This window comes from Meleagris gallopavo, chromosome 17, assembly GCF_000146605.3.
Source record: "Meleagris gallopavo isolate NT-WF06-2002-E0010 breed Aviagen turkey brand Nicholas breeding stock chromosome 17, Turkey_5.1, whole genome shotgun sequence".
NCBI lineage: Eukaryota > Metazoa > Chordata > Aves > Galliformes > Phasianidae > Meleagris > Meleagris gallopavo.
Window position 1 is genome coordinate 5355286 of NC_015027.2, and position 13346 is coordinate 5368631.

The window sequence follows — 13346 nt, forward strand, 5'->3', positions numbered from 1 at the left end:
TCCCGTCGTGCGCCGCGTTGTTCCTTCTATCCTGTCCTTTCTGCGCCGCCGGCATGAGCGTGGTGGAGCATGTACGGGAGATGGCCTCCGCCGGGCTCCACTCGAACGTGCGGCTCCTCAGCGGGCTTCTCCTAACGATGAGCGGCAACAACCCGTGAGTGGCCCTCCCGCCGCGCTGACGGGACCGGGAAGGAAAAGGCCGCTGCGCTACCGTTGCTCAGGGCCCTGTAGGGATGAAGCTGTGTTCTGTCAGCCCGCCTCTGCCCGCGGTTGGGCGGCAGCAGCACGGGTCTGCGGCCCTTTCATGGGCTTCGCCAGTGGAGATACAGCGATTTCCTCCTTTCTTACCACGGGTGCCCAGCGCACATCACAGCTCTTCCTCTCATTCTCGCGGTTCCCGTTGTTTTTCAGGGCTTTCCTGGATCGTTTCGGGTAGTTTTGTGAGGTCTGGTTAGAACCACGGTCCCATTTCAAAATCCTCGCATTTCAACACAGCAAAATGCAGCTCTGTGAGGAGCTGTGCCCTTTCTACCCGTGTAGAAAGCAGCAGCAACAGCTCAAAGTTGAAGCTGGATGAATAACTTCGGGTCTGTCCTTGGTTCTGAGGCTGTTAGCTGATCTCAGGCTGTCTGCATCTTTTCTAGGGAGCTGTTTTCACCATCTCAGAAGTACCAACTCCTCGTATACCACGCAGACTCTCTTTTCCACGATAAAGAATATAGAAACGCTGTCAGCAAGTATACAATGGCTTTGCAGCAGAAGAAAGCATTGAGTAAAACCTCAAAAGTAAGGCCTTCTACTGGGAATGCTGCATCAGCTCCCCAGAGCCAGGTATTTAAAAACTGAGCGGTGTGCTGCATGAAACGATTGTGTATCCCCCTCTGCTTTGGTGAATGTTGAAGATTCAATATTGTAGCATTAGACTGTGGGCTGCCGTTTTTTCTAATATGTATAATTCATGGTTTTGGAAGAGATGAGCAATGTGAGCCAGCAGTAGGTTGCATTTTTACCTTTCTTGCACTAGAAATTTTTAACTTACACAAAACATTCAATGAGGAGACCTTATCCATGTTTTGGTTTTTTTTTGTTTTTTTTGTTTTTTTAATGTTACTAAGATGATATGTTGCAATGCTGTAATGCTATAACGTAGTGGAAAGTACAGTAATAATAGCAGGGTGGCACAATCCTTGGCTGCAGCAAATGAAAACAAGCCCTAATGCAGCAGCTGTGGATACAGAAACGAAGGAAGAAATCCACTTACCTTTGGAGGGCCTCCAGCAGGCAGGATCTCCAGAGAGAACCCCTCACCTCCACTGCCAAGCCTTAAATGAGGGCTGGGAATGGCTGGATCCTGGCTCCACCCCTTCCAATCACTCACATCCATTGCCTGCACCTGAGCTCCCCTGGGTTGGCCCTGTCCTCCCCCCAGTGTTCAATCACTGTTTCAGTCTGTGACATAACATTTCCACTACAGTTGTCCTTTAATATTACATTTTATTTCAGTGTTTACCATCTGAAATTGAAGTAAAATATAAAATGGCTGAATGTTACACGATGCTGAAGCAAGATAAAGATGCCATTGCCATTCTGGATGGGATTCCTTCCAGACAGAGGACCCCAAAGGTTTGTTCTGGCAGATGTTTATCACTCGCACTTGCTCAGAAGGTAGAAAAAAAGGTTGAGGAAAGCAAACTTTTAATCTGTACACACTAGAATAATAAAATCTTGTGGCGGGACCCAACTAGTTGGACTGCACAGAGCTTGAATCATTCCTGTTCTTTTATCAGTTGTTACTATTTAGAAGCTAAACAGAAACATTCCATGCCTTCCTTCTCTTGAGAGCTTCCACTGATATAAAGGAATGAACTGAAAGAAAGTTAATGCAGCGGTTGTACAGGTTCTTCTCGTCATACTTAAGACACTTGCCCATTTTTGGATGTCACAGTGCTGAGATTTCCACGTGTACTATGTAAATGAAAAAATGTAAATTTTATATTTGGACTCAAGAATCAATATTAATTTTATAATCCATGGTAGGTTATAGTGATCTCAGAAGAACTACTCAGAACAGAAGGGAGGGAGACAGCGTGCTGGAGGGAGGACAAAGTTGTCACCTTATCTTAACGAGAACTCCTTTCTAATACTTGCAGATCAATATGATGCTGGCAAATCTATACAAGAAAGCAGGTCAAGAACGCTCATCTGTTACGAGCTACAAGGAAGTACTGAGGCAGTGCCCATTAGCACTTGATGCCATACTAGGTAGGTTTCTCCACACTGTTAGGTACGTCAGTTCTAAGAAGCATTATAATTTGAAGCATGTTTGGGACTGGGTAATTGACTGCCATCTCTACGTAATATTTAATGCAAATGATAAATTCATGGCAAACTGCTTGTTTGTGATTCCTAGTCTTCAGATAATTTGTAGTAATGATGATTGAAAATGGTTTTTATTATTTTGAATACCTCTCTGAACAGGTTTGCTCTCGCTGTCGGTGAAAGGTGCAGAAGTGGCCTCCATGACAATAAATATCATTCAGAGCATTCCAAACTTGGACTGGCTTTCAGTGTGGATCAAGGCATATGCTTTTGTGCACACTGGAGATAACACTAGAGCAATCAATACAATTTGGTAAGAATTGAAAGAGCATGATGTAATCAAATGCCATAAAATATTTCTTTAATGTTATTTTAATATCATTACGCATAAATAATAGCAATTTATTTCTCTTAAAGCTCTTTAGAGAAAAAGTCATTGCTGAGGGATAATGTAGATCTACTGGGGAGCTTAGCAGACCTGTATTTCAGAGCTGGAGATAATAAAAACTCTATTCTAAAATTTGAACAAGCTCAAATGCTGGATCCTTACCTAATAAAAGGTGAGTAAATCGTAAAGGAACGTTTACCTAGATAATGATCTGGTAAATTAAGTTTGAGTAGCAAACAAATATTGAGCGTACTATTGAATGTAGTTGTATCTGTCTTTCAATTCAGAGTTTACATTCAGAAACTGTACACTTACCAGTTGCTGGTAGTTATGCAGATTAAACTAAGTGATTGCACTGCAAGTTGTTTAAAGTGGCAGATATCTAGAAGGTGACACATCCACTTATGTGGTTTGCCTAAGAAGCATAAATTAGGAATAGTTTAGTTAGGAAGTTTGAATTTATTGTAGTGAATGAGCTTTCTATTTCTTGATGATTGACCTTCAATGTTTTCACTGCAGGAATGGATGTGTACGGCTATTTGTTGGCACGGGAAGGTCGACTGGAGGATGTAGAAAACTTAGGCTGCCGTCTCTTCAATATTTCAGATCAACATGCAGAACCCTGGGTGGTGTCAGGGTAAGATGCTCTCTTTCCTTTCTTACCCTTGATTTGCTGAGTGAGGTTGATTACAGCTGATAGAGTGAAATCAGCTTTTTTGTCCTGTTTTGGAGGTAACTTTAACTACTCACGAGTACTTATTTTGGTTGGTTTCTTTAAGCCTAAACTGGTTTGAGTTACTAAACCTTTGCAGTGATGTACTAAATAGCTGTGATGGTTAATGGGTTTCTTTGTTTTTACACCAACATTTATTTCTAACTTAAAATACAGAAGATTCAGCAGTTACTTGTAACCTGTTTCTTCCCTCTCTCTTTTGAGTCTCTGTGAATGTACACAGGCAGTACGTGTTTACAATCCATCTTGTCTTTCCATAGGTGTCATAGTTTTTATAGTAAACGATACTCCCGTGCCTTATATTTAGGAGCCAAAGCTATCCAGCTTAATAGCAACAGCGTTCAGGCTCTGTTGCTGAAGGGAGCTGCCCTCAGGAACATGGGCCGAGTACAGGAAGCAATCATACACTTCCGTGAAGCAATACGCCTCGCGCCTTGCAGGTTGGATTGCTATGAGGGTGAGTGAAACAAAGCTACTCAGACTGCATTGGTGCAGCACTAATGGCTCTTATTATTAAGAAAGATAATAGAAAACCTTTTTTCCACTGTTGACTTTCTAACACATAAGTTATTATTACCCAAAAAACCCACAGTGCTGATAGAAGTAGTCAGACAAGAGATACTAGAGGATGCATGCATTTATAAGAATTATTTTCAAAAAAGTTGTTTGCTTTTAAGTGGCTTAATCTGAATGTAAACAGACTTGGGTGTTCTGAGCAGATCAGTTTTGGATGATGACACTCAATGTATGGTTAGTGGTACCAGGAGCCTCATTTTGTCATACTGTCTCCTAAGTAGGAACAGTTTAGATGGTAATTAGTTAAGGAGAAATGCTCATGTGTTTGGGGGAATATGCATTTTCTTATAGAGTTAAAAGTTATATTAATTTCTCTTAGCAAAATAAAACACTCCAGAAGATACACAGTATTAAATAAAAATGGATGATAGTGGTTCCAAATGGATGACTGTTTATTGGCAGTCTTAAGAATTGCTTCTAGAATATTTCAACTGTTGGCAGCAGTTACATCTGGATGTTCACTGTGGTATGTAGTTTGCCAATGGAGAACTACACTGCAGTCCTCTTGATCCACTGTTGTGTGTTTTGCATGATGACCAAGTGCTAATAATTGAGGAGAGGCGATTGACTGCAGTACCAAATGAAACTGAAATGCTTTTCTTCTTTATTATCAGGTCTCATTGAATGTTACCTAGCATCTAACAGTATCCGGGAAGCTATGGTTATGGCAAATAATGTGTATAAAACTCTGGGAGCAAATGCACAGACGCTCACTCTGTTAGCAACAGTCTGCCTTGAAGATCCAGTCACACAGGAGAAAGCAAAAACATTACTGGACAAAGCACTGACACAAAGACCTGATTACATTAAAGCTGTGGTAAAGAAAGCAGAACTTCTAAGTAAGTTCCTTTTTTCATGTCAACTTTCTTATAACGCACTCCGTCATATACAGGAGTGTTCTGCAGCCTCATCAGTGCAAATAATATGACAGGGGTGTTGCACCACAGGGATTTGTCAGTTCTGTTTGGAAGGAAAAAGCACAGGAATTAATTGTACCTAGCAACTGACGTTATGGCAGCACTTTAAACCATTGCATACAAAACGTTTTGCCTTCAAAGTATGTGTGTTAATGTGTGTAGCAGTCACTGCTTACAAAAAGTGTATTACTGCCATCCTTCCTGCCTTCTGAGGGAAGAAATGCTTTTGTGTTGTGATAGCCCTTAGTGTACAATCTGCTTACTGCTTTACTTAAGCTATTAATTAAAATTTGTTTTGCAAATTAACAGGTAGAGAGCAAAAGTATGAAGATGGAATTGCTTTGCTGAGGAATGCACTGGCTAATCAGAGCGACTGTGTTCTGCATCGAATTCTGGGAGACTTCCTCGTAGCTGTCAATGAGTACCAGGAAGCAATGGACCAGTACAGTATTGCCCTCAGGTAAGCCACAGAGCCGAGGCTGTAGTGCATAGAAATGAATAATTGACCAAGTAAAAAGTTGAGTGTCGGGCCACCAGTTGATTAGGGTGTGCAGCAGAGGTAGCTTCACATCATGCTTCCTCAAAGCAGGCAAACGTGTACATCATGTTCTGATAATGAATTAGTTGGTACAGGGCTTCGTGCTGAGGAGTGCAAAACTTAGGGATTGTGTTCATTGCAGACATCGCTGGGCATGGAGTTCTTTGGCTGCTGAAGTGATTGAGGTATGGATGTATTTATAATTAGTAATTATATAGGCAGGCTTCATGGGAGCTGTTCCGTTAGAGCAGAAGATGATGTATAAACAGGAGCTACTGTGTAAATTTAAATAGGTAATAAAGAACCTTAATGTTACCTTCTGAAGTTATGTTAAGCGTTACTATTTTTTGATTTCAGGCAGTTAAATTTACTTTAAGTCTAGCCCTTCATACCCACAGCAAGCACATAATATAAACAGGTCAGCTGTTTTTTCCTTGTATGTGATGTGTTTAATCATAGTTATTGACATTTTTATTACTTTCTCATTGCTTTATGATTAGTGTTGTGCGGAGGAGCTGACTAACTTTTCTTTAGGAGTGTGGTGTTTAGAAAAGTGCACTCTTGAGGCTCCAAATGCTTTTATATGAGAGTGTAATACCTGGTGTTACTGTCAGGTGAAGTGCCTACCAGGCTGAAATTCTTGGTGGTGCTAAACAGGAAGTGCAGAAAAAGTGATCTGTTTTTATGGTAACGTCACAAATAAAAGAAAAATAAGTCTCAAGGCAATACTTGCTTTTCTTCTCTTTCCCTCAGCTTGGATCCAAATGATCAGAAGTCACTAGAAGGAATGCAGAAAATGGAAAAAGAGGAAAGTCCAACAGATGCAACCCAGGAAGAAGATGTGGATGATATGGAGGGAAGTGGAGAAGAGGGGGACTTGGAAGGCAGTGACAGCGAGGCAGCCCAGTGGGCAGATCAGGAGCAGTGGTTTGGCATGCAGTGATGGCTGCTCTTCCCAATGGTCAATTTGGCACATGAACGTGGTACCATCAGGGCCATTCCCTTCTGAACTCTGATATTTGCAGGAACAGAAGACTTTTTCTTTTTTATCTTTTTTTAATTTAATAGAACTATTAAATGGTTTCCGTCTATGCATCTCAATGCCATGAAGATTCTTGATGCTTCTTATTTATTAGGTGTAAGGAATTAACTGCAGTGGAAGTCATTTGCATCTTTCATTTAAAAAGAAAAAAACCTCAACCTACTAAAACCAAAAGCATTAGAATCTGAAGTTCCTAGAAGCCTGTTGTTTTTGGTGAAAGCTGTCTAAGTTGCATTCAGGGCTAAGCGTGCTTTATCAATTTGTAAATAGTATTTTGGTATGCCTTGGTGAAAAAGGTCTTCTTCCCTTGTTCGTACGCTGTGATTTGGGCTCACACTCCTGCTGAAGTTTTGAGGAGTCACTCGGCTGTGGCTGAAAGCAACACTTTTCTCTTGCTGTGTTGGTTTAATTACTGTCTTTTTGCAAGGCATTGCATGTGGTATAAAGAAGGCAGCTTTGAGCTAGGGGACACTTTTGTAGCCGATTGATTTCTATGTGTACAGAATCAGACCAGTCCTTACTAAGCCTTGTAATCTGCCTGTACATAAACATTTTAAATGCAGTTTACTTCAGTGTATTACGTAAGGGTTTTACAGCAGTGACTCAAAGCACTTCATGTTCTGCATACAGGATGTATAAGAATTCATCCTGTTCCACTTTTCTGTACAAATGTTAAATTGTACCAATACGTATCACCTTGTTTTTGCCATGTTTATATATTTTTTGTCAGGTAATATTTGAATTCATGTTATCACTTCAGCATCATCTCTTTGAGGGTGATCTTTGTGTAATCTAGAAACTGTTTCAGATCTGTGGGCTTGATGTGTAGGAGGAGGAATTACTTTGTGCTGTTATGTTTCTTACCATTCTGTTTCCTGAAATATCTTTTTATATTGCCATTTCAATTTCTTTCATATTTAATCTGTTCCCACAGTTATGCTGGAGCAGACAGACCTTAACACGGGGCTAAAAAGCAGTTCAGAGTAGCAGCTAACAGAGGAATACCTATTTTGTACAAATACCTGACACAGAGAACAAGCATCCCCTAACTGTAGGAGTACAATGCCAAAAAGGGTAAAAGCTCTTCTTCTGTCACGTTATAGAAATTACAAAAATGCACTACATAGATTACTTCTCTTAGAAACTATTTTTGAAGTATTTTGCTATGTCACATCCTTGCAAAGGAATGTTAATATTTTAGCCATTTAAAAACAAGCAGAAGAGCTGAGTATCTGTTCTCTCTGGAATCCTGGGGGCTTTAGACTTTCTGAAGTATTATATGGAGTCATGCTTAATTGAAGATTCTGTGGGAGGAACAGAAAAGCAAGTGCTGCTATCTTGGTGGTTGAATTGGCATGAGCTGTGACTGCTCTGTAATTAAATAAATACACTGAACAGCTTCATTTCAGTTACAGTGAACATTCTGCTAATTGCATTCTGGTGTATGAGGAAACAGAACCTTTTTTAGAAAGGAGGAATCTAACTGTTAATGGCCTTGCTGTGTGAAGCAGTGAACAGCTTTCAGCTCATTGCCTATTTTTTTGTAACAGAAAAAAAATACAGATTTACAAGCAAATTGAAACTCTTTTTCCCCCTCAGGCTCAAGCTTTCATCAGATTGTATTCTGTGTCTGAAAGGTAGGTAGGGTCAGCAGCTTTCTAGATGTCACTTCAGTATTAAAGCAACTAATATTTGACAAGAGAAATGAATGAGGTACATGGTGCACAGTTTATGAGCTGTTCAGCCATTTCATTGTGATATTCCTTTAAATCCACCACAAGCTACAGGTAAAAACCACTGGTCTTAAGCATTTCTCTAAAGTGATGTTTATATAGAACAGGAAACCTGAGAACCACAGTTTTACTGAATCATCCTGTAGTGTGTCTGCTGATTATCTGATGAAGTGAAGCTGAGTATGCTACTAAACAAAACCACAGAATGTCAGTGTGCTTATGCGTAACTTTAGCAACTAAACTCAGGTACACCTAAGAACACCTTAAGAGAGCTGTCAAAATAGAGTTGTATCCTTGCTGCTTGTTTTTTTTCAGAACTTTGCTTCTTACTGAAAGTGAAAATTTCAGTCAGATAACACATAGATCAGTATTGTCATGTGTTGGAAAGCACAGTGATAGTAGGTAGGTGGCACAACCCTAAGCTACAGGGAGCAAAACCAACCCCAAATGCAGCAGCCATGGATACAAAAACAAAGCAAAACTGCTTACCTTTGGAGAGCCTCCAGTAGGCAGGATCTCCAGAGAGATCCCCTCACCTCCACTGCCAGCCTTTAAACGAGGGCTGGGAAGGGCTGGATCCTGGCTCCACCCCTTCCTATCACTCACATCCATTGCCTGCACCTGAGCTCCCCTGGGTTGGCCCTGCCTTCCCACCAGTTGTTCAATCACTGCTTCAGGCTGTGACTCAGCATTTTTGCTACAAGTACTTACAGAAATGTTGTTTGTATTATGGTTATCTAGCTTGTTATAATCGCTATTAATGGTACTGCACAGGACCGAGGAACTTCAGTGTTACATGTGCTGAATGCATTTGATATTATATAGACAAACATACTCTGCACCAGCTTCAGAAATCCAAAGGGATTCTTGTCTGTCAGTGAGCATTAATTGCGTTAATTTTAGAATATAATCTCTGGATTTGCATAGATTTTGTGCTCTCAAATTCATTTACTGGTTTTCTAGTTTAGGGACCAGAACAAGTAGTCCCTAATAAGCAGTTGGCCTCATTCTGTCCATCAGTCATAGTGCACCCTAGAAGAGGAGATAATAAAGCCAAAAACAGACATTCCATCTGTTAGATCTGTGATGTGAGCTCCCAGAAGTGAAGCAATACTTAGGTGACACCAAAAAGCAACTGACATCCAGTTGTATTCTGCAGCACGTGCTGTTCCTGGGGTTGCGTAAGGATAGAGAGACTGTGCTTGAAATCCTGACAGCTGTGTTTGACTTTGAAATCACAGATGTCATCAGCAGGTTTTGAATTCTGTCTTGCTTTATGACCAGAAAGATACAGAAGTGATGTCAGGGGACAAAGTTTGTTCAAACCTAAGGCCTTTATATAGACTTGTGTGGGCTAAAAGTCTTAATTTACCAGAATCTAAAAGCATTGTGCATTGATGATGTGGCTATCAAACATGTAAATATTGTAGCATGTGGCTTGGCCACGCTTTCTGTGATGTGCTGATAGCACTTGGAATACCAACAGCATTTATAATTCTGATTTCTAGATCTTGAGAATCTGGAATTGTGAAGTAGAGATAATAGAAGGAGCTGAGGACCACTAGCCAATAGGAAATGTTCTATTTGAAGTGCTTTTTCTTCTTAAATTAGTGCTGATTATGGAGATTATTGTGGATTAACTAGGGCTTTTATTTTCCTTTGAGTGATTGTTTTCCTCATTGGTTTTGTTTTCTGTAGTGATCCTTCTATCCTTTTCAGGAGCTCAGTGATGCAGAAATTGATCCCTCCAGAACAGAGGCGAGAAGTATTTTTTATTTAGCAAAACCTGCTTTAAAATCTGCATGTCAGGAGCTACACTGCTACTTTTAGATCCCCAAACCGTTTGCACGCATCAATATTTTGACAGGATGACAAAGAGAAAGAAGGAAAAGGAAACTGATCTCCAAACTTCTGAAGTCCTTTGCCTCTCCTGGGAGATGGTTCAAAGCAGGGAAGCAGTTTTAAACGGAGGCTTTTGCAATGTAAACATCTGTCAGTGACCCACCGCAGTGAAAGCTTCCCCTGCACATTCCACACAGAGCATTAAACAGCCATTAGCATTAAGGTTAGCAAAGCATGCACACGGCTCTAGACAGTAAGTAAAAACAGACTGTTCTTTCTATTTTGCATCAACGGTGGTGAACACGGACTGGCCAAACAGCTTCACTTGATACACAGACACAGGAAATCATTACATTGAAATTTCCCACATGAACAGTTTACTCTTCATTGAGATGTTTCACCACAGCCTTAAGCCACAGCTCCAACACAGCAGTTCCACAGCATCACAGTTCCCAGCCTCCTCCTCGACATGCTCAACGTGCCTTTTGCAGGGCCACAAAGCAAACACATAAAGGCTTTCAGAATAGAAGTAGCATTAGAAACAAACAAAAGGCAAAGGGAAAAAGTTCTGCAGTTAGGAGGATAAAGTTGAATGGGAGAGGAGTGTGAATATTGCTGAAGGAAGTTCAGGAATCAGTTCCTGTCTAAGAGATACCTAGTACAATATTCTTGCATAACATGGAATTACAATAGCAGACATAACCCTAAAGATTTCCTTACAGCTAAAATCCTAGGGTCACAACTCCCAGGAGAGGCAAAGGACTTCAGAAGTTTGGAGATCAGTTTCCTTTTCCCTCTTTCTTTTTGTCATCCAGATGCGTGCAAACGGTTTGGGGATCTAACAATAGCAGTTTAGTTCCTGGCATACAGATTTTAAAAAAGATGGAATTTTTTACCTCTGTCCCTTCACAGGCAGTACATTTCTTAAGGGAGTACAGATGACATCTGCTGAACTGGCAGTCCTGCTCTGTGTCCTGCCTGCACGGTGTTGGACCAGCGTGTGGCATGACAGGAAACAGTGTCTTTGTATTCTGAAATCTGCCTTTGGACACTTCAGCTGTCTTTTTTTTTCAGCTGTCAGCCGTGTGTTTTAGAGCACAGTGAGCCTCAGAGTGCTTGTCCAGAGGAAAAAGGAGGGAAAAAAGCCCACATCCTGAGACTTGGACTTGATCTAAATTTCTGCAATATTTATAGAGAACAGAAAGTCCAATTACATCAAAGTCGCCTGACAGGCGGGCAGCAGCAGCAGGCTTTGCTTAGCTCATGGGGGGTTTGGTGACTTGGAACGTCTCCCAGTTGGGCTCCCCGGGCTGGGAGAGTTCAGCTGTTGGCACAGGGCTGATGCTCACACTGGCAGTTGATCCAAGAGCTTGGGTTGAGCTGGCAGCACAAAAGCCCTGCTCCTCTGTTGGCTGGAGGGGTGGCACATTGCCCCGTGTGTTGCTACAAAGGTCATTAAGATGCCAGCCCTCTCCCTGAACTGTTTAACAGATTGTTGTTGTTATTCTGCTTTTAGACTAATATTTATTGTATAATATTTTGTGTTCTTCCTTATCATGCAGTAGGGTTTGATGTGTTGAAGCTGGTAAGTTGGCTTCATCTTGTTGGAATACTAAGCAGTTTTCCAGGAAACTGAAGCATGATGACATCAGTAGAGTGAGAGCAGCAGTCTGCAGATATGAATCTGCTTTATACTGGTGTTTGTAAGCTGCAGTCCATATGGTTCCTGAAATAAATGTTTGTAAAGCCTGGGAAGCCAGCAAATAGCTGCAGTGTGTGACCGAGGAGCTTTTTCAGCTTTGGGGTCCTAGCAGTCAGACAGAACCTGAAGATAGCCTCAATGTTTGTGTTTCCTGCTGAAGTCCATCAAGGTGAGAAGGAGGCAGGGTTGGTATGGACTGAACTGTCCCCGTCAGTCTGGTAGACCTGTGTGACCTAGAATGCAGGTCACTAACAAACTTGCACAGAACACACGCTTTCCTGCTTCTACTTCAGTTATCTCCTCTGCTGAACTATCTGCCTATCTGGTTGGCATTACTCTGAAATCTTTGTATTAACATGAATTCTAGCTGACCTGGGTGCCTGCTGGATTCTAGTGTTGTTACTGATTGTTGCGAAAGGAGATACGTTGTGGAGACAGTCTGTAATCTTTCCTTGGCTCCTTAAAACAGCTTTTAGTGTGTAGGAAGGAAGGGGAGTCCTGCTAACCTGTGTCTGTCCTGCAGGAGATGCCGTGCTGAAATCCAGCCAGTTCAGTGAGGCTGGAGGATTCTGTCAAGTGTTCACTGCCCTTATTGCAATGTTGGGCTTTAAGTAGTTTCAAGGACCTTCCAACCAGTGACACTCCAGCCTCGGAAATATTTGAGTTTTTGCAAAGGGAGTTTAACCCTTCCTCTGCTGCACTTTGTTTTCAGCGTTTGTTCTTGCTGCTTCCATTGCCTGAAAAGAGTGAACAGGAAACAGGTTGCTTTAATCACCTTGGTGCCATCATTGACCATCCATGCCACGAATGCTTTAAATGATAAAAAGAACATGTTTTATCTGCATGAAGGGAAATGTTGCCTGCACTCAGCTCACTGCTGTTGGTCTCCCCTGCCCTGATGGGAGGGATGAGTGTGTGTCCCATGCCCAGCCCTGGGCAGTCCTTAGTGCCCACCTTAGTGCCCAGCCGTGAGTACTGCCTTTTCACCAGGATGTCAGCATGGGGAACTGAGTGGCCTGTGGGATGTTGGCAGTGGGGCTGTCACTGAGATGGAGTGTCTTGTGAGGGCTTCAAAGACAAATGCCAGATGTTGAGGGGAGGAGAGGAGCTCTTAATCCTATTATGCTTTAAAAGCAGTGGGAGAGCAACTCTGTTTTATGGAAGGTTGGGTGGTATTAATGTTTCAGCATACATCTGTCAGATAAAGGCCCTCGTGGTTAAGGGTGGGAACTAATGTGACTGTGGAACCTGAGTAGGTGCAGGGAAGAGCTGAATGTTGTGCTGGTCTTACCAGTGCGGAGCTGAATATATGCAGAAAGGCAGCATCAGGTGTGAGAGCAATTCCAGGAAGAAAAGAGAAGGGAGTCTGTGCTCCAGGGTCAGCGTCAGCTTGAAAAAGGACTTTTCCAGGATTTAGGTGCTTGAATTTCATTTCAGCACAATTATTACCTCTTTCCTTCCACCCAGACAAAGGGAACATCTTGTTCTCCACTGCTGTAGCCAGCCAGCTGCAGCACTGGCCTTTCTCTGCTACATGTGCTAATACAGATCTCATG

General features: G+C 41.8%; 1 protein-coding gene across 1 annotated transcript; it reads left to right on the top strand.

The window, feature by feature from the left end:
- The first annotated feature begins 6 nt into the window (after positions 1 to 6).
- On the top strand, positions 7 to 7412 carry ANAPC7 (anaphase promoting complex subunit 7). Its single transcript, XM_003210917.4, has 11 exons — positions 7 to 154; positions 645 to 831; positions 1504 to 1623; positions 2151 to 2262; positions 2479 to 2632; positions 2737 to 2879; positions 3227 to 3344; positions 3701 to 3897; positions 4631 to 4855; positions 5243 to 5393; positions 6225 to 7412. Exons 1-11 carry the CDS (start codon positions 54 to 56, stop codon positions 6412 to 6414), a joined length of 1698 nt encoding a protein of 565 aa, XP_003210965.2. The 5' UTR covers positions 7 to 53; the 3' UTR covers positions 6415 to 7412.
- Positions 7413 to 13346: the final 5934 nt, after the last annotated feature.

What these genes read in the sequence shown, in the direction of transcription:
- ANAPC7 (XM_003210917.4), top strand. Translation starts at nt 54, where the DNA reads ATGAGCGTGGTGGAGCATGTACGGGAGATGGCCTCCGCCGGGCTCCAC. An exon ending in AGCACTTGATGCCATACTAG is followed by an intron (nt 2,263 to 2,478) that starts GTAGGTTTCTCC and finishes CTCTCTGAACAG; the next exon opens with GTTTGCTCTCGCTGTCGGTG. An exon ending in CAGGTTGGATTGCTATGAGG is followed by an intron (nt 3,898 to 4,630) that starts GTGAGTGAAACA and finishes CTTTATTATCAG; the next exon opens with GTCTCATTGAATGTTACCTA.